Source organism: Corythoichthys intestinalis, chromosome 10 (genome assembly GCF_030265065.1).
Source record: "Corythoichthys intestinalis isolate RoL2023-P3 chromosome 10, ASM3026506v1, whole genome shotgun sequence".
In the NCBI taxonomy this organism is placed as follows: domain Eukaryota; kingdom Metazoa; phylum Chordata; class Actinopteri; order Syngnathiformes; family Syngnathidae; genus Corythoichthys; species Corythoichthys intestinalis.
The window spans coordinates 52664197-52691580 of record NC_080404.1 but is presented as its reverse complement, the minus strand read 5'-3'; the positions used below and the strand labels follow the sequence as shown (position 1 = coordinate 52691580).

Genomic DNA, 27384 nt, shown 5'->3' with positions numbered 1-27384 from the left:
CCCCTGCCGCCGCCGCTGACGACATCTCAGGGAGAAAAAAACGCACGCCAACGAGCCTTCTTGGCATTTCCGTGGCTCTATGCAACGGCATTTACTTGTTAGCTGCCATTGACAGGTGTAGATGTCCAATCCATTTGGACTGAGGGAGACCCCTCCCAATTATGAGTGATTTGGAAGAAAAAAAATAAATGATGCTTTTTCCACAAAAAAGGGTTGTGGTTTCTGAACAAAAAACGTTTGGTTTTTTTTATATTAAGGAGAAATAATAATCAACAATTTGTTTTAAGTGCTCCCCCCCAAAAAACAGCTTCTGGTTACTGAAAAAACAATGATTAAAAAAATATGTATTGAAAAAAATATATATATATATTTTATTAACATTCAGGGTCGGCCCTGGGCATAGGCGAGCTAGGTGCTTGCCTAGGGCATCATCTAATGGAGGGGGCGCCAAATTGCTTTGGGGGGGGGGGGGGGGGGGGGATCTCATTCAACGTTTCCCGATGATTTTCTAGGGTTGCGTCTCATCTCACCTTGTTTGTGGCTAGCGCCATTGAAAAATGAATGTCTTAACTTCTGTTGCTTTCAATACGACATTAAAAAGACAAAGCAAGACAAGGTAACTTTTCAACCTTGATAACATTTGTGAATATACAGTACTGTGCAAAAGTTTTAGGCAGGACACCTGCCTAAAACTTTTGCACAGTACTGTATATTTTTATTATATTATGTATATACAGGATATACTGTATGTATATATTTTCCCCAAGTGGAAGCTTCCATGATCCTAATAAATGTAATAATTAAAAAATATATATATACAGTACTGTGCAAAAGGTTTAGGCAGGTGTCCTGCCTAAACCTTTTGCACAGTACTGTATGTCGACTGTCAACTAGTTGAATGACCAACTAGTGAATAGCAAGATGTTTGCTAACCGTCATGTGTTATTGCTTAACCACAACTGGATTCATTACCTTATCACTAGTCATCCTTCACACAGCCACTGGAAACAGAAATGTTGTTTAATCCTTCTGCAAGAGACCAGGAGATCATGATTTTACAACACTATGCGGGTGTGCGCTGGTCCACATGGGAAACGCAGTCTTCCTTAAGGCGAAACACTACAGCTTTTGTCCACTGGCGTCGCTAAAATCGACCGAAACTGAAAAGGTACCTAGTGTTGCTTTAATATGATAAGGTTCAAGCCCTCAGGTTCTGCTTTAACCCCTTGAGGCCCGCATTTTTTTTTTTTTTTGGATTGGCAAAAAAAAAAATCTGCTTATTAACGCTTATTGCTTAAAAATCGGCTTATTAACATTCTGTTAAAGCGATCCATGGATAGAAAGACTTGCAGTTCTTAAAAGATAAATGTTAGTACAAGTTATAAAAATTTTACATTATAACCCCTCTTAATGTTTTCGTTTTAATAAAATTTGTAAAATTTTCAATCCAAAATTAACTAGTAGCTCGCCATTGTTGACGTCAATAATTACATGATGCTCATTCATGGTGCTGAAACCTATAAATCAGTCGCACCCAAGCGCCAGCAGAGGGCAACAAAACACCTAAAAACACAAGTAACAAGTGGACATGACACTGTGCTGTCATTTTAATCCGTTTGAGCGGGGCATGTGCGTTAAATGCGTCAAATATTTTAACGTGATTGATTACAAAAATTAATTACCGTCTGTTAACGTGATAATTTTGACAGCCCTAAAATATATGAAAAAGAAAATCTCGACCACTCTGATGTCTGCAATTTCTGCATCGCGACCCTTGTTATATTACCATGTTTACCCATAAAATCTCCCAAAAATCCAGCTGTGCTTATGCACAGCTGCGTCTTGACACTCAGTGATACATGCTACATGGAGTTTTTGGATCGAAACAAGGTTAAAGTCATTAAAGTCATGGAGACTTTAATTCTGCTCTTTCATGCTCTCACCTCCAAATATGGTTTCGCTGTTTATTTTTTTAATGCCCTCCTGTTCCACATTTTACTTCCCCCAGAAAATTGAGATTTTACACTTTTCAATGATGTATCAAACATGCATATCGGACAATTTTGAAAATTAGCCAAATTGGGGGTCTCAGAGCGGAACTTCAAGTCCCCTGAGCGTTTTCCTCCATCTATATATGTACTCTGTAGTTGCATATTTGACTCCTTGTGGGTACACGTTCTAAGTAGTAACCCTGAATTTACATAGTCGGTAAATGAATGAGCTGCATGAGTGAATTATGGGATGTCGTAATTCTTATTCGGAAAGTGTAACCACAAGTATTTGCTCTTGTGAATGGTGCAAAGACTGGGCAGAACAGTGCACCTTCCATACGGTAATCAGATCTTTACATAGTTCATGAATTCATCAGTGATTGTTAACAAGCACACAAAACAGTGAGCCTGTTCTGATCTGCCTACTAAAAGGAAGCTAAAATTCCTAGCAAGCGCCAAAATACATTTTAAACTAATAATTTATTCAATATAACACTGAGCCACACCAGAGGCTTCAAACAGCCGCATGCAGCTCCAGAACCATGGGTTGCAGACCCCTGGTATAGGGGAAAAAGAAACCGGACAGATTGCAACTGGCCAGGCAATGCATCAATCAAGTTTATTAGGAATCACATTTTCATTCACATGGATGTCTTCCAACTAATTGTTGTTTACGACACTGAAATGTTAGTCGTGAAGGCTAGCAAAAGCTTCACAGTCCAGTCAAGCAATCTCTAACGAGGTACAGAAATCTGTCTATTGGGAGATTGACGGCAATGGAGAACCATCGGCCCTCCCTCCCAGTTTCAATAGCTCGGACGTCCATCACCGACAGAGGGCACACCGTGGCGTCAGAGGCGCACGCCGGGGCCAAGGTAGGGTTCGGTCCCGCACCAAAAGGACACGGGCTGCGCGATTTCCATGAGTAGGACTTCGCGGTCGTGCGGCTCTCGGACCTCGGGCCCCTGTAGGACCCGGAAATAATGGCAATCGCGCCCGTCGTCTGGGTCGTAGGGCGGCGCCAGGACGTCGACGAAGGCGGCGGGTCCGTCCACGGCGTCGATCTGGTGCAGGTTGTCCCGGTCGGGCGCCAGCACGCAGGGCTCGCTGGCGTCCGTGTACTCTGCGCTGGAGCGCAGCACCGAGCGCCGCAGGGCACCCAGTCGAGGCCGCTCCTCGCCCGCTTCCGGCCCGGCGTCCAGCCGGTCGAAGCAACTGACCCGCAACTTTCCGTAGAGCACTTTGAGCACGCCGTGCATGCCCGGGTGGTCGTGCAGGGGTATTCGGGCGCCGCTCTTTAGCAGGAAGACGCCCATGCTGAACTGCTCCGTCTCGCAGATGTGCATGTAGGTGACCGGGGGGGCGCCTCGGGGAGGGGGCGACACGGGCGGGAGTACCCTCAGGTCGGCGCTTCGCACCTGGCTAATCAGGCCCAGCAGCTGCTTGTGATTGTCGGCGAACGAGCGAGGCGGCTGGCGGAAAGTGACCAGGGCCTGTCGCGCGATCATCTGCACCAGCGAGCTCATGGTGGAACTTTCCCGTGGTTTCATATCAAGCGCGCCGATAGCTAGCTAACGAGCCGCCGCGGCCGATTTAGCCAACACCCGAGATTGTTTATTCGAGACAGACGGCGCCAGGCGTGAGAAAACCCACGGAATACCCGAGACGAAAACTCATTACCCAAACCGAAAGTGATACTCCGCGACTAGGAACAATGGAAATAAGCAACGTTCAGTACTTACGTTCACGTACTGCGTGTGTCAACGACGTCATTTCGACCACGGTACCTCAAATGGAAACAGAGTTGGCTATCACCGTCCTCTCGTCTTTGTTTCCGGCCTTCCGTTCGTCACCGAGTAACGTTTATGAAAACAAGTAGAAAAGTCAAACGTAACAATGTGCTGCAATGTTACACAACGCAAGAACAACACGTTATCTAATCAACTAAATTAGCGACAGCCAAGCTGTCTGGCGCTTGTCCGTGAGTCTGTTTACACTGGTTGCATTGTGGGATATGTAGTCGCCCGCTCGACCATTGACTTCTATATTTCAATATTTATTCCGATATTCATTTCACTATTTATATACAGTATTTCATTTTTAAAAATGTATATACTTCCCCTTTTATGTATTTCAATTTATATTTATTGATTTCAATTTTTATGTATTATTTGATTATATCATGTATTTTCATTCATGTATTTAACTTATCTATTTCATTCTTGCACTCTTGTTCCCCTTGTAACTGCATAACTAAAAAATAGAAATAAATAGAAAGTGAAGTTAAATATATGGCTAAAATGGGACTATAAAATTAAAAAAAAAAAAATTGAATAAATAAAAAAATGAAATAAAGAAATCAACACTGAAATAATTATCGAAATTAGGGCTGTCAAACAATTAAAATTTTTAATCGAGTTAATTACAGCTTCAAAATTAATTAATTGTAATTAATCACAATTCAAACCATCTATAAAATATGCCATATTTTTTTGTAAATTATTGTTGGAATGGAAAGATAAGACACAAGACGGATATATACATTCAACATACGGTACATAAGTACTGTATTTGTTTATTATAACAATAAATCAACAAGATGGCACTAACATTATTAACATTCTGTTAAAGCGATCCGTGGATAGAAAGACTTGTAGTTCTTAAAAGATAAATGTTAGTACAAGTTATAGAAATTTTATATTAAAACCCCTCTTAATGTTTTCGTTTTATTAAAATTTGTAGTAGTAGTAGCTCGCCATTGTTGATGTCAATAATTACACCATGCTCACTCATGGTACTAACCCATAAAATCAGTTGGTCCCAAGCACCAGCAGAGGGCGCCAAACACCAAAAAACAAGTAATAAGCGGGCATTACACTGTACTCTCATTTTAATCTGTTTGAGCGGGGCATGTGCGTTAATTGAGTCAAATATTTTAACGTGATTATTTAAAAAAAATAATTACTGCCCGTTAATGCAATAATTTTGACAGCCCTAATCGAAATACATATTGAAATAGAAACATTTCAATTATACATATAATTTATTTAGTTTTTGCACTTCTGGTCCTATATAACCTAACAATTAAGATAGGGTGTGCTTGCAATTTGTTCAATAAATTTTAATGCTTCTATTCAATAACGCGCCAAGATTCCTGTCACGATTGGTTAACAAAAATGTATTTTCTCCATTTTTTTTCTTTGATGTAGATCTGTCATCACACATCTCAATACATAATTGGTTAGCTAGCGGACGTAAAAAAAGATTTTCAATACTGTACAACGGAATTGTGCCTGACCATTGGTTCCGCCTTTTGCCACAAGAGGGAGCTCGAGAAGAAGAAGTGCTTCATAATGAGCAAATTCAACATTGGCTTGTAAAATCTCATTGTGCTGAACAACGACATTATATAAGGCAAGGCAAGGCAAGGCAAATTTATTTATATAGCACAATTCAACACAAGGCAATTCAAAGTGCTTTACATCACATGAAGACCATAAAAATCACATTTAAATCAACACAACGTAAAAACCAAGACAAAAGATCGCATTTAATCACAGAATGAAAATAAATAAATAAAATTAAAACAAAAATAAAAATAAAGCAAAAACTACTACTACTAATAATCATTGAAATCAGCAATGGAGATAAGCACAAGAGGAATAGAAGGCAGGTAGATTGAAATATATAGACAGTTATGGATATGCAGTGCTAAACAAAAGTGTTTTTAGCCCTGATTTAAAAGAGCTAACAGTTTGAGCATACTTCAGACGTTCGGGTAACTTGTTCCAGAGGTGAGGAGCATAATAACTAAATGCTGCCTCACCCTGCTTGGTTCTTGTTCTTGGAACATGCAGAAGACCCGTTCCAGACGACCTTAGGGGTCTAGATGTCTCATAGGAATCTAACAAGTCAAGCATGTAATTTGGTCCAAGGCCATTAAGTGTTTTGTAGACGAGCAGTAGTATTTTATAGTCTATCCTTTGACTCACTGGAAGCCAGTGTAGCGATTTCAAAACCGGTGTAATGTGGTCCAGCTTCCTTGTATTTGTGAGGACTCTGGCTGCAGCATTCTGTACTAGCTGCAGCTTCCTGACTGATTTTTTATCAAGACCTGTAAATATACCGTTGCAGTAGTCCAATCTGCTGAAAATGAATGCATGCATAAGTTTTTCCATGTCTTGTTGAGCCAGAAGCCCCTTAATTCTGGTTATATTTTTTAGGTGGTAATAAGCGGATTTAGTGACTGACTTTAGATGGCTATCAAATTTTAGGTCTGAGTCAATAATTACGCCAAGGTTTCTGACTTGATTTGTAGCTGTAAGTGACATTGTGCTAAGTTGGCTGCTTATCTTTGACCTTTCCTTTTTTGGCCCAAAAATGATCACCTCCGTCTTCTCCACATTTAACTGGAGAAAATTCTGGCACATCCATTCATTGATTTGATGAATGCATTTACTCAGGGAGACTAAGGGACCATAATCATGTGGGGACACAGAAATGTACAGTTGTGTGTCATCTGCATAGGCGTGATAGGAGATGTCATACTGTTCCATTATCTGAGCTAACGGAAGCATATAGATGTTAAATAAGAGTGGTCCAAGAATTGACCCTTGAGGGACTCCACACGTGAATTTGGTTCGTTCTGACTGATAGTTTCCAATTGACACAAAGAAATCCCTATCATGTAAATAGGATGTGAACCACTGAAGAATAGTGTCAGTAAGCCCTACCCACTGTTCCAATCTGCTGAGTAGTATGTTGTGATCAACCGTGTCAAATGCGGCGCTGAGATCCAATAGTAGCAGAACAGATGATTTGCCCGCATCGGTATTCCGACGAATATCATTTAGGATTTCATATAATAATAACTGAAAAACGCTTATCTTGTAAAATCTCATCTTATTTTAGAATTTAAAGCAACACTTGGTAACTTTTCAGTTCTGGTCAATTTTAGCGACGAGGGTGGGAAAAAAAGGAAGCGTTTTGCCTTAAAGAAGACTGCGTTTCCAATGAGGACCAGCGCACACCCGAACAGTGTCGTAAAATCTTCAATGAATCGAAAATCAATCTCCTGGTCGCCTGCAGATGGATTAAACAACATTTCTGTTTCCAGCGGCAGTGTGAAGGATGAAAAGTAATGAGGTAATGAATCCAGTTGTGGCTAAACAATAGCTTAGGACGGTTAGCAACCGTGTGGCTAAAGCCTAATTTATGCTTTTGCGTTGCGGTGACGGCATAGACCCTACGTCGTCAGGGACCAATCGAAGTTCTGCGTCAATGGAACGTGTTGCTCTGTAATTCACCACCAAGCCACGAGAGGGGTGTTGTGTTTGTACGGTTTTGGGGGACTCTTGTCGAATTCCTTTCGTTTTCTTCTGGTTAGACAACATTGGCAACTGAGCAGTCCGGTTATTGAGAACACATTTGGGATCTTGGCTGCACGGTGGAGAATTCTTGGGAGAATAGAGCTTTGCTATATGGCTCATCATTAGACAGTCCTCTATTTGAGGGCTTCTGTCATTGTTTGCATGATATCCTCATTAAAATATGAAAACCTATAAATGTTTGGGTGGTTTTAGTTACAGCAGACACTGTTTTTTCATCTGTGTGATTTTGACAAAGATCAGATTAGATCAAACCTGTCCTCAAGGGCCGCTGTGGGTCCTAGTTTTTTGTTCCTACACATCGAGCAGATACAGTTTAACCAATGACGTTTGTGCTAAAACAAGCAGTCCTGACTCCAATCAACTGATTACACTTGTGAGACACCAGATTGGTGAAAATATGTCAGTCTTGTTTTGTAGGAATGAAATGCAGCACCCACTGTGGCCCAATGTGGAATAGTTTGGACACCCCTGGATTAGATACTTTTTCATTCCACTGTATATTTTTCTCACGGACATGAAGTGAGATCACGAGTAGCAATAAACACACAAGAAATGAGCTATGTTTTAAAAGCATTTTAATGGCTTTTTGCATTTATGTAACAGAGAGAGAGAGAGAGGGCGAGAAGGGGGAGGGGCAAGTCTACAGGTGCACGTCCGACTAGCAGTGACCCCCCCAAACCCGTGGCGGCGTTATTGATTGTGTGGGATGAACTAACGATTACTACAGTTACGGTGACCGCGGCGCACATACGCGCTGAAAAGAACCCCCCCCCCCCCACACACACACCAAACCCCGAAAAAAAGTGTCGGTGAGATGTGGAAAGTCAGCGTCCAAAGCCAGGCTGCCTCTCATTGGCTGCCTTGTTTCCAGGCAGAGTAAGAACAAAATTGGAAGAGAGAAAAAGCCAAAGAAAAAGCAAGCCACCATCAAAAAGCGCCAAGCGAGCGACTCTAGTGTTTTTAAAGGCGACGAGAAGAAGTAGTAGTTCGGGAAGGCCGGCGCGCGATCCGCATTCCTTCCTTTTCATTCTTCCTTCATTGACAAAAGTTTCAGTCCAGCGAGCAGTTTAGTAGAAGCGACAAGACGCCACATTAGTTTGTCTTATACACAACTTGTACACATTCAGGAATTCACATCAAACCCGGACTAAATAATGATTACATCTGGACTAAACCGGATTAACACCCGGATTCTATTTGGACTAAACGAGGATTAAACCTGGCCCGTAGTCCAGCACGCAGATTAGTAGCATTGAGAATACATATTTCAGAGGATTCTTTTGTACTTATACACAACTTGTACATCCGCTTGAGCGAGCGCGAACAAACCTAGCTTCGACCCGGTAAAGACCAGGATTGAGCCTGGATTCAATTTGGACCCAACCTGGATTAAATAATTGTCCATGCGAGAATAAAATTGCGTGAAACAAGGTTTAAATATGGAGTAAATCTGGGGAAAAAACGTGTCGCATACATTAACTGGAACAAATTTTTGGTTTTGACGTTGATTCAATCTGGATTGAAACCAGATTTAAGTGGGGTTAATGAGTGCCATTGATGATGATTGTATTCATCCTTTAAACAAGTTTATCACGAGTAGAAGTCCAATGAACGAACGTTCATTCGCTGCCACACTCCCACTTCAAATGGATTGGACTTCTATTGCCGTCAATGGCAAACAATGAATAAAGCAGTGCTGACCATGCTAACGATAAGCTATGATTTTACAGTCAAGTGAGTATGCAGTAATTTAGTAATTAACGGAAAAAAAAGTGTATTTATTCGAAAAAACTAATCGGTACAACTATTTTAGCTGTTTGGAGCCCAAAAAAAAAAACAATTTCTGACATTATTACTCCTGCGTGATGTTATTTTAACGTTAGCTTCCTGTGGTAGCAAGCATAACAACTCCTACCGGTGGTGTTTTATCTGTTTGGAGCCCCCCAAAAAACTATTTTTGACATTATCACTCCTGTGTGATGCCATTTCAACGTTAGCCTCCTGTGGCAGCTAGCATAATAATTCCTACTGGCGGTGTTTTAGCTGTTTGGAGCCCCCCAAAAAACATTTATGACATTATCACTCCTGCGTAATGCACTTTTAACGTTAGCTACCTGTGGCAGCTAGCATAACAATTCCCACCGGTGGTGTTTTAGCTGTTTGGAGTCCCAACAAAACCTATTTCTGACATAATCACTTCGGTGTAATGCTATTTCAACATTAGCTTCCTGTGGCAACTAGCAAAGCAATTCCTACCGGTGGTGTTTTAGCAATTGTGAGCCCCCCAAAAAACAATTTCTGCCATTATCATTCCTGCGTGATGCTATTTTAACGTTAGCTTTCTGTGGTAGCTAGCATAACAATTCCTACCGGTGGTGTTTTAGCAATTTGGAGCCCCCAAAAAACATTTCAGACATTATCACTCCAGTGTAATACACTTTTAACGTTAGCTTCCTGTGGCAGCTAGCATAACAATTCCTACCGGTGGTGTGTTAGTAATTTTGAGCCCCCCAAAAAACTTTCTGACGTTATCACTCCTGGGTAATGCTATTTTAACATTAGCTTCCTGTGGCAGCTAGCATAACAATTCCTACCGGTGGTGTTTTAGCTGTTTGGAGCCCCAAAAAACCCCCCAACTATTTCTGAGATTATTACTCCTGTGTGATGCTATTTTAACGTTAGCTTCCTGTGGCAGCTAGCATAACAATTCCTACCGGCGGTGTTTTAGGAATTTTGAGCCCCCAAAATAACTATTTCTGACATTATCACTCCTGGGTAATGCTGTTTTAACATTAGCTTCCTGTGGCAGCTAGCATAACAATTCCAACTGGTGGTGTTTTAGCTGTTTGGAGCCCCCCCCAAAAAAACTATTTCTGAGATTATTACTCCTGTAACGTTAGCTTCCTGTGGCATCTAGCATAACAACTCCTACGGGTGGTGTTTTAACGATATTTTTCTTTTATGTATTCAAAAATTCCTCCAATCCTTTGTGTATATTTTAAACACTTAAGCTGCCACTGACAATGGTAGACTTTCAATTGATTTGTACTAGGAGGGGCTCACACAAAATATTAAAGTGGGCCTAAAGTAAGATAGAAAATGGACCAACCAAATTTTCTGAGCCCGAGTGGATTATTGTTAGGCACAGAGCGGACGGGAGGAAAGTGGAAAAGTTACACGAGACTAAGGTTGGGATTTCTTCTTTGTATTTGAAGTTTTATGCGTAAGAGGGGTCCCCGGGCGACCGCCGACCAGCACCAGAGGGACGGGACGGGAAGGGAAGTGGGTAGAGAAAGAGGAGGGAAAAGACAACTTCGTGCTCGGGCTTTCATTTCTTCTTGCTGAAGAGACTGAAGCGTTTTTCTTTGTCTTTGTCGCGCTTGCCCGGGCTGGACTCGGCCGCCGTCGCTTCGGATGAGGCCGACGGCGGCATGGTGTGGGCGCGGGGGGCGGCGGGCGCCGGCGTGCTGTGGCCGCTCGGCGTCACGTCGCCCTTCTCGCCCGAGATGGCTGCCGAGATGGCCGAAATCCACGAGTTCATCTCCTCCTGCGCCACAAAAAAAAAAAAAAACATAGTCAGCATTGATGCTTTTTCATTTATAGCCGTGTAGTCTTTCCCCGAGTGCTTCATCAACCTGGCGGGCCGTCAAGCTTTTCTTTGGATTGAATGAGTTACTTGTGACACACATTGAGAAGAATATATTGAGAAGACAAAACTCCAATTTAAGACTTGATAGGGTAACACTGTATTTTTACAGTGGTGTCATAATAATGACATGACCAGTGTTGTCACTGACGCTTTGCTAAGTAACGCACTAGTGACTAAGTAACACGTTACTGTAATCTGATTACTTTCCTCAGTAACGAGTAATGCATTTTTCCAAACAAGTAGTCCGATTAAAGTTAGTTTCCTTAGTGTCTGTGCGTTACTATTTTGTTATTGCCTCATAATGTATGTAGAATGTAGAATATTGTAGTCATGCACAAAGAGCATTTTGAAAAGAAAATGTTAGAAAGGTTCTTGGAACTGTTCGTTTCCATGGAAACCGCTAATCGCCTTCCTGTTTTGGTCTCGAGTCAGGTGCGCCACGTGTTTAACGACTGACATGTGCGCGGAGGCACATTTGAACCGAGTGCAGCCACTAGGGACTAGGGACTATTGATCTGTGTGCGTCCATGAACGAACATGAGTGTTTTTTAGGGCTGTCAAAATTATCGCGTTAACGGGCGGTAATTAACTTTTTAAATTAATCATGTTAAAATATTTAACGCATGCGCGGAACGACCCACTCACGCATTGCCGCGAACAGACTATCATTTTAAGTATATTGAGAGCTAAAGGGCAGAGACAAGCTAGTGGAGTGGACAAAGGCATTCTTTGGAGCCGCGCTATTTATTGGTATAAGCTTTGGCATCTCTTCCACAACGATTATTACTATTGTGGCGAGCAACATGGGGAAGAATGACAGGAGAAGATTTTTTCTAAACACAGGAAGAAAACGAAATGCAAAATATAAATGTGCTAGTTGTTTATTATACACCTTTGTGCTTTCAACAATAGGAACATTAGCCTATACAAAGCTAGAATTCTGCTCAAAAAGTAGCGGGTATTTAAAGATAATCCAACAACAATTTGCCTTTCCGACGCCGCATATTGGTCAGCTTTCTTTCGGAAAGAAAAGAAAAAAGTCCTGTGCTAAAGGGAAAAGCAAAGATTTTAACATGTATTTAACAAATGAAATGCCTCAATTAATCATTTTTTTTCTTATGAACGGTTTTCAAAAGCTTTATTGGTGGATTTTCTCAAGTTAAAGCGCCACACAGAAATTAATAAATTTAATTGTGTAAGCAGGATCTGTGTATTATTCTTATTATTTAATTACAGGTGTTTTAGCTCATTTCAATGTATTTTATTTAAATGGACTTTTATTTATTTCATTATGTGTTTATATTTTACAAATGTGATGTAGCACTTATTTATATTGTATATTTTATGTTGTATAGCTTTAGTCCCTATGTGAATATTAGTTCCTCCTTGTTTTGTTGTGGTAGGAGGGTTTTGTATTGAACACGGGGCCGTGTGGGTTGTTATGATAGCAGAGAAGACAGCAGTAAATCAACAAAGACAAGTCAACTGTGCCCCGATCTACCACTCAAGAGATCTGATGGACTCAAAAAGTGGGTTACGATTGCATATTAGTTTGAAAATCGACCGGATCAACCGTATAGACCCTACTCACCGACATCACAGAATGACGTGTCGCTGTATCCGGCCGCCATATTGTCCGTCTCTGTTTAGCCCTATTCTCAATGGTTTCAATTAGTCGTTCAGTTTATAGAGCAATTCTTGGAAGCCCCAGTGCTTTCAGACGCTGTAAACTCATTGGATGGGTTGCATAAAAGGCATTATGTGGAAAAGCTTCAGTCTATCCATTCGCCAGATCCATATTTGATGCCTAAATCGATATTTTTCGACCCGCTGTCTTCGCCCTCTCTGCCTGACATCTGCTACCCTGATATCTACAACTATCTTTTCCACAGAAACTCAGCCTATTCTCATGAAACTTTGAAAAACATTAAGAGCAGGACTCTAAGCAACATTACCCTGTGTGATTTATAAAATGGTGACAATCAAAAAATTTAAAAAAAAAAATAAAAAGTTGACTGCGATGGCCGACGCTTCAAGGATAGTTGGATATTGGACTATTTCTTCAATAAAACACGCAACAACTGTGTCTGCCTCATTTGCAAAGAGACAGTCGCTGTTTTCAAAGAGTTCGACGCGATGCGATAATAACAAGACACGCTAATGTGTACGACAACATTACAGGGAAGATACGTAGTGAGAAATTATAGCAACTTGAAGCTACAGCAGCAGTATTTCGCAAGAGCCCGAGTGTCGAGAGAGAACGCCACAAAGACGAGACTGTTGAAATTATGAATTAAAAAAATAATAAAGCAAATGTGACACACAGAAGGGCTTGCTAACATTTGTTTAAATATATTGTTCTATGTAAATCAGTCAAGGTAGCCCCCCGCATTTTTACCACACCAAATCTGGCCCCCTTTGCAAAAGGTTTGGACACACCTGTTTAACTGATGATCCGTAGACGAGGCCAGCTTCACTTGGTACCAGCTAAATATTATTCAAAATGCAATGATGGTGGAAGAAATAAGCATCTTGAATTTGAAACTGTATGTTGTCGGCGATTAGCTTCGCAATGATTGGTTGTCAGCCCAAAACCCTCTAAATATATATTAAATGCATCTTACCAGCTAAAAAATGACTACTACATAATCCGTGGTAATCGTTTGGAGCCCAGTTTTCTCGTCGAATTGCAGCAGTCCATCTAGCTCTCCTCTCCGGGTCTCTCGGAATACGGTAAAACTTCAAGTCTCTCCGTCTATCTTCTCTGTTATTGCAACCAACCGCCACACACGCCTTCACCATTTTGATTATTAATGTTAACGAGCAGAAAAACACGCCATAATAGGAGGAATTTACGTAACGGCAATGCGTCAAAAGGACGAGTATGGCGCGGAGGCGTGCTTGTGACGTCATGTGAGTAGGGGTCTATTTTTACACGAGTGACTTCCAGTTTGCCCGATCCTAGCTACCGGTAGTAGTATTGACGCAGGAGGGTCGCGTCTCGCGTCAAATAATAAACTCTGCCGTTCTTTTCGCGTGCGTTGTGTTGAGCCGCTTCTGGGACGCGTCTAACATGCGGCCGCACTGCGATTGGTGTGCTTTGGCTGAATGACTTTAACGCCCGCGTTTCACTGCGCTCTCGCGGCGGCCACGTTGTCGAGCCGTTGACGTTTCTGGGTTATACTGTCCTACCGTTTTGGTCCTCATTATAGTAGAGAAGACGGAGTAAATATAATCTACACAAAGAAACTGTAACGCGATCGACTCACAGCCTCGAAAAGTAAGGGTTACATTACGTCAGAAACTCGTTCGGTACGCCTCCGTTCCGAACCGAGCACCACGTACCGAAACGGTTCAATACGAATACATGTACCGTTACACCCTTAGTAAAAACTGATAAATTACTTTTAAAGTAACGTAGTCACTTTAATAATAATGTAATCAGTAAAGTAACTACATTACTTTTTGAGGTGTAATCAGTAATAAGTATTTCAATTACTTTTTCGAGTAATTTGTGACAACACTGGACGTGACACATTTTTAAAGCAACTCTGGCTCATATCGACGGCAGTCGAACGAGATGAAAACTGGAAGGCGGACGAAAGAGGACAAAAGCGGCTCCTTACGTCATCTTTGGCTTGGAAGAGATACTCGTTGCCATCGGTGACTCTGCGGGGACAAAAAGCGTAAGCGAGACATTACCGACGCCGTTCCGAGGCGGAGAGTCCCGTCTGACGGTGACCCACTTGAGCTTGAAGACGTGTTTCTTCTTCTTGTATCCCAGCGCCACCTGACAGTCGCCGTCTCGCAGGCTGACGGGGATCTCGCCGTGGTATGGCGTGCCCTGTGCGGCGCTCTTGGCGTCCTTGTAGAAGCCCAACTCCTGGCGGTTCAGCACGCAAAAGACGTGGTGCCACGACCTGACGCCGCAAACAAACGCACCCTTTTCAAATGGAAATTTTTCAAAAGATATTTTGACATCTGCCCAAAACAGCTGTGCCGCTGGAGTGATGAAGCTTGTTGGATTAGCAACCGTAACTAAGGGGGGGCGGAGCTTTTGCGAAAGGTCAAATTTTCTGCTGTAACTTTGTAGGTACCTGCTAGAAGCCTTCTTGTTGTGTCCTTCCCACTCGTGCTTGCGGTGCAGGAAGCCGTCCATCTGCGAGTTGGGGGCCGCCGGCGCCTCCTGCTGGCCCTTGACGGGCAGTGTTGCAGCCTGCCCCACTTTGGCTTTGCGGACCGACCCGGGCGAGCCCGCGGGGCTGCCCTCCGCCACGCCGTTCACCGTCTCACCGCCGTCCTCCTGTAAAGTGACTCCGTCAGTCGGCCCGCGTTATCATCTTTGCTGTTATAAATTCATATGATTGCGTTTTGGGATAAAGAGCCCGGCATGCACAGCACAATTAGAGCGTTGCCACAGAAACACACGAGGCACAGCAACACCAAAGTCCGACGATGACCATACGGGAACAACGGCCTTCTGCTCTCAGTCTCGCTTTAATACAGGTTGATCCCGTTTATGTTCTATCAAGCGAGTTAGAATATCGAGGATTTAATCCGGTCTGGTTTCTGTCCAGGTTTCTTCTAGGTTTAGTTCTCACTTCATTTTGGTCCATCTCTCCTCAGAGACTGGATTTATCCTGGTTTAGTCAAGGATTTGTCCAGGTCTGGTTACTGACAGTGCAATTTACCTTTAATGCAGGTCCAGGTCTTGTTTAAACTGCTTTATTTAGGGTTTTTTAGTGGTTTGAATTCAGACTGTATTGGAATAGGTGAAACCTTGGATTAAGGTTAGGCTGTATTTTTGTGTTTGGGATAACTCAAGAACAAATAAAGGGATTATAATAGATCTGCAGCAGATTATTTAAGCAGGGCCGGCCCAGCCTATACGCAGACTATGCAGCTGCTTAGGGCCCCTGACCACTAGGGGGCCCCCAATCTGGCAATTGTTTAATCTATATTCTATTTTGTTTACTACAGTTTTGTTTTATTTGACTTTTGTGAGTTTTGATACTTGATTACAAGCTTAAAAAAATAAAAGTTCTTCCTTAACTTCTTTCTTTCCTTTTTTAGAAAAAGGTTTGGCGCTATCTACTGTAAGTACTAACAATCATTTGGCGTGAGAAGTTTGAAGTATGCAGTGCAACGAAATCTGATTAATATACAAAAATGGACGTATGGGTTGGATTGCATGTATGGGTGTCACAGTACACTGTGATGAAATGGTGGGCCAAAAATAGGGGCCCCTTTGCATTATTTTGCTTCGGGCCCCCAAATTAGGGCCCTGTCTTTAAGTGATTGATTCATCTATCGATTATTTACTATGAATACTCGAGTAATCGGATTACATTTAATAAATGTAAAACGAAAGAAACAAGTGTTTATGCTAGCGATAATATTTATTTTGGCTTGCTGAAACTGCACTTTTAAAAGAGCGCTAAATGCGAATACAAAATAAAATTCCTGAGTGTTTCTTCAAACTACGCTGAATTACACTTTCATGAAAAAATTAAAATACCTAAGCTTAGCCTTACTGGTTACTTACGATAATTATCGGTCCGATAATAGGAATTATGACGTCATCCCGATAAATCCAATAACATTTATAATAGGACCGATAATATGTACTGTTCTGGCTTTACAGTTTCTAGTATGGGAAATCAGTTGACCATTTTCGGGCCATTGCTCCCACCTGCTGGTCAGAATAATTCACTGCATCTATTTTTTTGTTACAGTAGTTTGGTTCAATCACTTACACATTGCGGTGTCTAGCGGGAGCATTGACAGTCGTGAATGCTTTCTGTTACGTTTCCACATTGGAAATATATGTAAGTATTTTATGTTTACTATAACATATGGATGTGCAATATATGTTTACTTCTGTGGTGAAGGGTCATATGTACAGAACTTCATAAGTTGTGTTACAGAAGCCAGCCAATGCTTTAGTAGTTCAAGCTAGTGTGCTATGCTATACATATAATAGTTGTGTATATAAGTTTATTGTGCAGTTTGTTGTATATTGAGTATTGAATATGTGTAATTTTCTGTTGTACTTTCACAATATTAAGACTAGTGTCTTCCCATAAAAGCAAGGAAAGACCAAGCCTTGTGGTTTATGGAAGTGCATTCATTCTTAGCTGGCTGTTGGGCAGTGCAGAAGTGAACCGCACTGTTTTGTTCATGTCATTATGAAAAATCTGATGAGATCAAAGGCAAATCTATGTTGAATCCACCACTAGTTTTTTTTTTTTTTTTTAAACCTCCAGGTGTTCAAAAACTCAGGTTATACATTGAAAAAATTATAAATTTATTATCGGTTATCGATATCGGCTTTGAGGACCAGGAAGTTATCGATATCGGTTTCAAAAAATGGATATCGTGCACCCCTACTTAGCCTCAAACGGTATAAAATCGCAAAAGTCCGCTAGCTAAAATGCTTTAAAAAAATTTTTTTTTTTTTTTAATGAAGCTCTTGACAAATATTGGCACGAAAAAAATTCTAAATATACTTCTAAACTAAATTACGAATGCATAAACAAACATATTAGCTCAAACAAAAACGTTATGTTGGTCTTAACAGGGACAAGCTAAACAAGTTATGTGATATTCACTGTTGCCACTAGAGGGCAGTGTATCCGGCCAAATCAATAAGATTAAATGCAAACAACTTCAAAACAAACCATTACAACGTAACTCTAATTAAATGAATCCTTTAATTCGATTTTCTAATCGAATTACTTGAGTTAATCGATGAATCGTTGCAGCACTAGATTATAAACAATTTGCAGGATATTTTTGTCATATAAAACCAAATAAGGGATTCAATTTTAAGGTAATGAAGCAAAGCGCCAAACTGAATTTGTATGTTTGCGTTCAAGATAACAAGCACCATTAAAAGGATTATCATAAAACTTGCAAGATGTTTGGAATACGAAACGGAAGAGGTGATTGCATTATGAGATACTGAGGTCAAAGGTCGCTGAAGATTGTTTGTCTGATGTTTCTGTTCACGGTAAGTCAAGAACGAATAAAGGGATTATCATTAAACTTGCACGATGTTTGTCATACAAACCAGAAGAGGTGATTACAGTTTGGGGTCGTGAGGTCAAAGGTCAATGAAGTTTGGTTGTCTGGATGTTTCTGTTCAAGATAATCCCATTATTCAATCTCGAGTTATCATAAAACTTTGTAGGATATGTTTGTTGTATGAACCAGAAGAGGTGATTACATTTTTGGGTTGTGAGGTCAAAAGTCACTGAAGTTTGTTTGTCAGGATGTTTCTGTTCAAGATAAGTCAAGAATGAATAATAGGATTATCATTAAATTTGCAGGATGTTTGTCGTATGAACCAGAAGATGTGATTGCATTTTGGGGTCATGAGGTCAAGGGTCACTAAAGTTTGTCTGGATGTTTTTGCACAAGATAATCCCTTTATTCATTCTCGATTTATCATCAAACTTGCAGGATGTTAGTCGCACGAAACAGAAGAGGTGATTACATTTTGGGGTCGTGAGGTCAAAGGTCAATGACGTTTGTTTGTCTGGATGTTTCTGTTCAAGATAAGTCAATAATGAATAAAGGGATTATTATAAAACTTGCTGGATGTTTGTCGTCTGAACCAGAGAAGGTGATCACATTTTTGAGTCGTGAGGTCAAAGGTCACTGAAGTTTGTTTTTCTGGATGTTTCTGTTCAAAACGAGAATGAATAAAGGGATAATTATCAAACTTCCAGCATATGTTTGTCGTATGAACCAGAAGAGGTGATTACATTTTGGGGTTGTAAGGTCAAAGGTCACAGGGACAAATTGAATTTGGCTGCTTTGAAAGGTGGTGTGCTCTATCAGAATGCTTGGCTAGTTCTTGTTTGGAACTAGTTTAAGTTTATTTGATGTTAATCAAGGTTTAGTCCAGTCTTAGCTAAAGTAGGTCCTGTCCTAGTGTCTGCTTTTTTACTGGATTCATTCAGATTGGTTTATTTATTCGTTCGACCTGATTTAGTCCTTTTTTGGTCCATTTCGGCTTAGTACTGCTTCATTTTTGGTCGGTTACGGGATTGCTCCAGGTCTAATCAGGCATGAATTCATTTTGAATGATCCTTCAGCACTGGTCTAATTAGAAGTATAGTCTAGTACTAGTCAAGTACTGGAGAGCATGTCTTCATGTGGATTGGGTTCATTCATGGTTTCGTTTACATCAAATTCTTGTTCAATTGTGATTTGATCCTGGTTCAGCAAGGTGCAGTCGGCTCCTTTTGTGATTCTTAATGAGTCCTGCTACAGTTTTAGACCTCCTAATTCAGCCATGTTCGGATCCGGTCCCAGTTTTAGCTAGGTTTCGTCTCGTCTGTGTTTAATGCTGATTTAGTAGCAACCTGGCAGGTGAGGAAAACATTTGTTAAGAAGAAGAAAAAGTGCGCTCATGCAGTGAGGTCATGCAAGCGGCAGCGAAACCATCTCAAACAATCAAAATCCCCGAAAATTGCTTGGAAATCCATCGCACACCAGGCCCGCGTGGCCACGCCCACTCCAAGCAAATGCTCACTGGACGGTTACCCCGCTGAGCGTCGTCGACGAGCCGCTCCGGCCGAGGGGAAGGAAGAGCCATTCTATCCGTCCGGACGGCAAAAGATTGACCGCCGCTCGCTCTTGAACACGACTGGTCGCTCATCTCTACACATGCCCCGTGATCGACTGCCGACCAATCTGAGTGGTAGTCTCTTTTCGCAGCTGGCGTAGGCTACAGCGACTTTGTCAACTAAATGCTTTGAAAACTATATGAAGTTCATTATTAACTCTCTTTTAAACAATGATTTCTTTTTTTCCTTAAAAACGGGGAAAAAAATGGAAAAAAGAAATAAGACAATACTTTTTATTAAACCTTTCAGTACCACTGATGACGACAGCTGTCCAATCACCCTTCTGCTGTGAATTGAAATGAGTTTGTTACGAGTAGATGTCCCATCCATTCGTTCATTCTCTGCCAACCCTCCTATATCAAATGGCTAGGCTGTCTAGCGTCGTCAACGGAAGCCAATGACGACATAAAATGTCAATTTATAACTCCTTCAGGTCACCTGCTGATTTTGGGTCATCTAAATTTCAATTCCTGTTGCTTCACTTTCCTGTTGATTTTGCTTCACTTCTTGTTGATTATGTCCGTCACTTCCCGGCTGTAAATGCTAATCTTTTAATGCTGGGAATGAATATTCATTCACTCCGCCCAATCTGAATTGGACCTCTAGTCCCGTCAATGGCAGCCAGTGAGTTCACGTGAAAAATGCAAAAATATCCTCTCTTGCCATTGTCACTAACTGATCACTACTGGATTGTGACAGATTACTACTGTGCATGCGCGAACCGACGTCACTTCCTCTCAAGCGTTAATGGCAGATATACTTATAATGTGGGGCAAATAAGTATTCAGTCAACCACTAATTGTGCTAATAGGCTAACCTACAGTAGCTAATAAAGATACAGTTGTGGTCAAAAGTTTACATACACTTGTGAAGAACATAATGTCATGGCTCTCTTGAGTTTCCAGTTATTTCTACAACTCTGATTTTTCTCCGAGAGTGATTGGAACAGATACTTCTTTGTCACAAAAAACATTCATGAAGTTTTTTTTTTTTTTATGACTTTATTATGCGTGAACAGAAAAAAGTGATCAAATCTGCTGGGTCAAAAATATACATACAGCAGCGCTAATATTTGGTAACATGTCCATTGGCCATTTTCACTTCAATTAGGCGCTTTTGGTAGCCATCCACAAGCTTCTGGCAAGCTTCTGGTTGAATCTTTGACCACTCCTCTTGACAGAATTGGTGCAGTTCAGTTAAATTTGATGGCTTTCTGACATGGACTTGTTTCTTCAGCATTGTCCACAAGTTCTCAATGGGGTTTAAGTCAGGACTTTGGGAAGGCCATTCGAAAACCTTAATTCTAGCCTGATTTAGCCATTCCATTACCACTTTTGATGTGTGTTTGGGGTCATTGTCCTGTTGGAACAACCAACTGCGCCCAAGACCCAATCTTCGGGCTGATGACGTTAGGTTATCTTGAAGAATTTGAAGGTAATCCTCCTTCTTCATTATCCCATTTACTCTCTGTAAAGAACCAGTTCCATTGGCAGCAAAACAACCCCACAGCATAATACTACCACCACCATGCTTGACGGTAGGCATGGCGTACTTGGGGTTAGAGGCCTCACCTTTTCTCCTCCAAACACATTGCTGGGCATTGTGGCCAAACAGCTCAATTTTTGTTTCGTCTGACCACAGAACTTTCTTCCAGAAGGTCTTATCTTTGTCCATGTGATCAGCAGCAAACTTCAGTCGAGCCTTAAGGTGCCGCTTTTGGAGCAAGGGCTTCCTTCTTGCACGGCAGCCTCTCAGTCCATGGAGATGCAAAACACGCTTGACTGTGGACACTGACACCTGTGTTCCAGCAGCTTCTAATTCTTGGCAGATCTGCTTTTTGGTGATTCTCGGTTGAATCTTCACCCTCCTGACCAATTTTCTCTCAGCAGCAGGTGATAGCTTGCGTTTTCTTCCTGATCGTGGCAGTGACAAAACAGTGCCATGCACTTTATATTTACAAACAATTGTTTGCACGGTTGCTCTTGGGACCTGCAGCTGCTTTGAAATGGCTCCAAGTGACTTTCCTGACTTTTTCAAGTCAATGATTGTTCAAGTCAATAATCACTCACAAGAAATTGCTAATTCGTGTTGCTGTATGTATATTTTTGACCCAGCAGATTTGATCACTTTTTCTGTTAACCCATAATAAAGTCATAAAAGAACCAAACTTCATGAATGTTTTTGTGACAAAGAAGTATCTGTTCCAATCACTCTGGGGCAAATAAGAAGTCAACCACCAATTGTGCTTGAAATATTGAAAATATTAAAGAGGCCTGAATTTGTCAACATGAGTAAACCTCAACCATGAGAGACAGAATGTGGGAAAAAAAAAAACAGAAAATCACATTGTTGATTTTTTAAGAATTTATTGGCAAATCATGGTGGAAAATAAGTATATGGTCAATACCAAAAGTTAATCTCAATACTTTCTTATGTACCCTATGTTGGCAATAACGGAGGCCAAACGTTTTCTGTAACTCTTCACAAGCTTTTCACACACTGTTGCTGGTATTTTGGCCCATTCCTCCATGCAGATCTCTAGAGCAGTGATGTTTTGGGGCTGTCGTTGGGCAACACGGACTTTCAACTCCCTCCACAAATTTTCTATGGGGTTGAGATCTGGAGACTGGCTATGCCACTCCAGGACCTTAAAATGCTTCTTACGAAGCCACTCCTTTGTTGCCCTGGCTGTGTGTTTGAGATCAATGTCATGCTGAAAGACCCAGCCACGTCTCATCTTCAATGCTCTTCCTGATGGAAGGAGATTTTCACTCAAAATCCTTCGATACATGGCCCCATTCATTCTTTCCTTTACACAGATCAGTCGTCCTGGTCCCTTTGCAGAAAAAAAAGGCCCAAAGGATGATGTTTCCACCCCCATGCTTCACAGTGAGTATGGTGTTCTTCGGATGCAATTGAGTTTTCTTTCTCCTCCAAACACGAGAACCTGTGTTTCAACCAAAAAGTTCTATTTTGGTTTTCATCGGACCATAACACATTCTCCCAGTCCTCTTCTGGATCATCCAAATGCTCTCTAGCGAACCGCAGACGGGCCTGGACGTGTAATTTCTTCAGCAGGGGGACACGTCTGGCAGTGCAGGATTTGAGTAGATAGTAGCCATTGTTACTGTGGTCCCAGCTCTCTGTAGGTCATTCACTAGGTCCCCCCGTGTGGTTCTGGGATTTTTGCTCACCGTTCTTGTTATCATTTTGACGCCACGGGGTGAGATCTTGCATGGAGCCCCAGATCGAGGGAGATTATCAGTGGTCTTGTATGTCTCCCATTTTTAAATAATTGCTCCCACAGTTGATTTTTTCACACCAAGAATTTTACCTATTGCAGATTCAGTCTTCCCAGCCTGGTGCAGGTCGACAATTTTGTCTCTGGTGTCCTTCGACAGCTCTTTGGTCTTGGCCATAGTGGAGTTTGGAGTGTGACTGACTGAGATTGTGGACAGGTGTCTTTTAAACCGATAATGAGTTTAAACAGGTGCCATTAATACAGGTGACGAGTGGAGCCTCGTTATAAAGAAGTTAGACCTCTTTGGCAGCCAGAAATCTTGCTTGTTTGTAGGTGACCAAATGCTTATTTTCCACTCAGATTTGTAAATAAACTCTTTAAAAATCAAACAATGTGATTTTCTGTTTTTTTTCCATATTCTGTCTCTCATGGTTGAGGTTTACCCATGTTGACAATTACAGGCTTCTCTCATCTTTTCAAGTAGGAGAACTTGCACAATTGGTGGTTGACTAAATACTTATTTGCCTCAATGTTTGGTGTCCTGATACAACATTTCAGTCTTGATACTTTTGACAACCCTACTGTGTATACCATACTGTTCAAACACCTTGGCTGGCAGTTATGGTGGTGAAAACACACACACACACACACACGTGGCAATCTCACACACATACAGATGAAGTGGAGGGTGCCATTTCTACGGTGACAAATTTTATTGTTAGTGGAGATGACACGACAACATGCGACAGGGGAAAAAGAAACAATACAACATTCAGAACGATCCGTGATGAGACAACAAAAATCCACACGAGGAATGACGAGCGGGAATGTCAGCAAAATAAAAAACACAAATGGAGTGAAAATGACGACGCAGTGTTTTTCGAGGCTTTGCCGATATCGATCTAGAATAGGAGGCTACATTAGTGGCCGCGCCGCTCACGCGCTCATCAGTTTGTAGAGAATAACGTAAAGGAAAAGAGACATTAAGAGCCGGGTGGACAGGACCACGGGCTAGAAGGACAGACGGAAGACAACAAAGACAGAAAAGGGCAAGGAGAACACAAATGAGGGAGAAAATGAATGCGCGTTTGTGTGCCTGGACATAGAAATTAAATCAAGCATCATTATTAGATGAACCATAGACTTCACCATCAGTTGACGAGACAGCTCTTACAGACATTACGCAACGCCTTCCCGTAGGGGGCCGAACCAGGTTGAGTGTTGAGGTGGCTTTCATAGTGATAAACTCAAACACACGCTGTGTTCAAACGCCGGATTTAGGTAGAAAAATGACAAAGGTTTTACTGCATACAAGTAGGCAGGAGTGTCTCAAGAGTGGTTTGCTTGAGGATTCAAGGTAATTATTATATAAAATAGCACCATGCATGCACTTTGACACGTTGTGAAAAAAAAATTAAATGAATGGAAAAAATTAACGTAACTGTTGCTTGAAATATTGAGGTTAGAGATGCCGATCGATCGGGTCCGATCACGTCATTTTCAAAGTATCGGAATCGGCAAAAAAATATCAGCCATGCCTTTTTTTAATATATATATTTTTAATTAAATCGTATTCTAATTGTATTTAACGTTACAGACATAATAAGTTACACTCATCCAGTCTTTAGTTTAGGCTTAAGGTAGGGTTATCAAATTTATCCTGATAACGGCGGTAATTAATCTTTTAAAAATGTATCACGTCAAATATTTAACGCAATCAATGCATGCGTTGCACGATCCACTCTCGCATTGTCACGCTTAATCTGTAATGGCGCCATTTAACCCATTTAGAGAGATAAAAGGCAGCGTAAAATGAGAAGAGTGAATTTTGGCAGCCTATGGAGCCTTTTTTTAATAGGCTAAAGCCTTACAATCCTTCTCCCTACGATTAGATATATCATGGGAAGCAATGTGACGAAAGCAAGGTAACAATTGATCTTTTTCTTAACACCTTATGTTATTTCCCAACGCAGAGAAGATATGTCAATTGGTAGCACTACGCACAGTCATGGTTCCACTTCCCATCATGCATTTGGGTTGAATGGCTGCAGTATCATTTACTGAAAGCTCAACAAATACACTAGATGGCAATATTTAGTCACAATATACAAAGTCACAAGTCTTTCTATCCATGGATCCCTCTCACAGAAAGAATGTTAATAATGTAAATGCCATCTTGAGGATTTATTGTCATAATAAACAAATACAGTACTTATGTAGTGTATGTTGAATGTATATATTCGTCCGAGTTTTATTCATTTTTTTCTTAATGCATTGCCAAAATGTATATGATCGGGAAAAATTATCGGGAATGATTGGAATTGAATCGGGAGCAAAAAAAAAAAAGCAATCGGATCGGGAAATATGGCATTTACATTATTAACATTCTTTCTGTGAGAGGGATCCACCGATAGTAAGACTTGTAATTCTTAAAGGATGAATGTGACTTTGCCATTGTTACTAAATATTGCCATCTAGTGTATTTGTTGAGCTTTCAGTAAATGATACTGTAGCCATTTAACCGTTGTGCCCAAATGCATGATGGGAAGTGCATCCATGACTGTGCGTAGTGGTACCAATTGATATATCTTCTCTGCGTTGGGAAATAACATAGGGTGTTTAGAAAAAGATCAATTACTACCTTTCATCCCCACATTGCTTCCCACGATATTTCTAATCATAATTTGATAACTCCACCTTAAGCCTAAACTAAAGACTTTGGATGAGTGTAACATATTATGTCTGTAACGTTAAATACAATTAGGAAACGATTTAATTAGAAAAAATATATATATTAAAAAAAGGCATGTCCGATATTTTTTGGCCGATTCCGATACTTTGAAAATGACGTGATCGGACCCAATCGATCGGGATGCCGATCCATCGGGACATCTCTAATACATACTGAGAAATTATTTTATAATTAAATATACTGTATAGGGCTGTCAAAATTATCGCGTTAACGAGCGGTAATTAATTTTTTAAATTAATCCCGTTAAAATATTTGACGCAATTAACGCACAAATGCCCCGCTCAAACAGATCAAAATGAGAGCACAGTGAAGGTGTACTTGTTGGGTTTTTCGGAGTTTTGCCGCCCTCTGCTGGCGCTTGGGTGCAACTGATTTAAGAGGCCATGAGCATTGCATAAGTAATTATTGACATCAACAATGGCGGGCTACTAGTTTATTTTTTGATTGAAAATTTTATAAATTTTATTAAAACGAAAACATGAAGAGGGGTTTTGATATAAAATTTCTATAACTTGTCTTTTAAGAACTACAAGTCTTTCTATCCATGGATCGCTTTAACAGAATGTTAATAATTGTAATGCCATCTTGTTGATTTATTGTTATAATAAAGAAATACAGTACTTATGTACCGTATGTTGAATGTATATATCCATCTTGTGTCTTATCTTTCCATTCCAACAATAATTTACAGAAAAATATGGCATATTTTATGGATGGTTTGAATTGCGATTCGTTCTGATTAATTAATTTGTAAGCTGTAATTAACTCGATTAAAAATTTTAATCGTTTGACAGCCCTAATACTGTACACAAAGTAATTTTTGAACATTTTTGGTCTGTGGTGTGCCGCAAGATTTTTTCCAATGTAAAAACGTGCCGTGACTCAAAAAGGTTGAAAAACACTGTGTTAAATATTGCTATTGATCCTGAAAATATAGATGATAATCTTTGCACTTTGTGATTTTTGTGCATCTAACGTAAAATTTGAAAATTTTATAGATATTTTTAAGTTTTGTTATACTTGAATAAAAAAACAATCGGAACTTTTTCACTGTTCATGGAGACTCATATATGCCTAAGGGAGGTGCTTGTTTTGGTTTTAGGTCGCTAACGGCTTTCGTTTTGAAAATATTTGAATTTTAAGTTTTTAAAATAAGCCCCCTATGGATCAGCCCCAAGCCCCGTGTCCTGTCAACTGATAGTGAAGTCTATGGCGGTCCTCTCTACCAACCTTCTTTCAAATCAATAAATGCAAAAACAACTGAAGAATTAGTCATTGGAAGATTGACAACCTTGTTTCTCTGATTGGCTGACACGTTCCAGTTCAAAATCTCTGCAAATACGCTATCGGGTACGAATTCCAGAGCATTCCAAATGACCTGCGCCCTTAACAACATGGCTAACTGAACAGTTATTGGTTAGGAGAGCTCATGCATAATATTGTGTTGTACAGAGACGGCGCTAAAATGATGTAGGTATCGGGGAGTACTTAAGAATAACGTGTCGATGAGGTGCAATACGTACTTTTCGAGGAATTGCCGACAAAGGATATCGGTGCAACGCTGCTCTTGAGCATCAGTTAGCAGTTTTTCCTGAATTATTTTTCAATGGCTAATTAATAGAGATGTTTCAAGCGCTCAATTCGAGTTTCTGAGATAAGTTGACAAAATGGCGGCCATCTCGTGATTAAGACGCTTGGAGTATGCACGCGTAGGTGTGGCGTTAT

General features: G+C 40.8%; 2 protein-coding genes across 3 annotated transcripts in view; both read right to left on the bottom strand.

Moving 5' to 3' along the window:
- Positions 1-2538: 2538 nt before the first annotated feature.
- Positions 2539-4014, bottom strand: LOC130923485 (2-aminoethanethiol dioxygenase-like). Its single transcript, XM_057849225.1, has one exon. It carries the CDS (start codon positions 3539-3541, stop codon positions 2843-2845), a length of 699 nt encoding a protein of 232 aa, XP_057705208.1. The 5' UTR covers positions 3542-4014; the 3' UTR covers positions 2539-2842.
- Positions 4015-7939: 3925 nt separating this feature from the next.
- The window catches only part of sptbn1 (spectrin, beta, non-erythrocytic 1), a 153481-nt gene continuing 134036 nt past the window's right edge, over positions 7940-27384 (bottom strand). For both annotated transcript variants that reach the window (XM_057849270.1, XM_057849269.1), the window contains 4 exons: positions 15128-15333; positions 14777-14950; positions 14657-14699; positions 7940-10928 (listed from right to left, as the gene is read on the bottom strand). In XM_057849270.1, the coding sequence (XP_057705253.1) occupies positions 10710-10928; positions 14657-14699; positions 14777-14950; positions 15128-15333 (642 nt within the window). In that variant the 3' untranslated portion in view covers positions 7940-10709. The remainder of the gene's footprint in view (positions 10929-14656; positions 14700-14776; positions 14951-15127; positions 15334-27384) is intronic.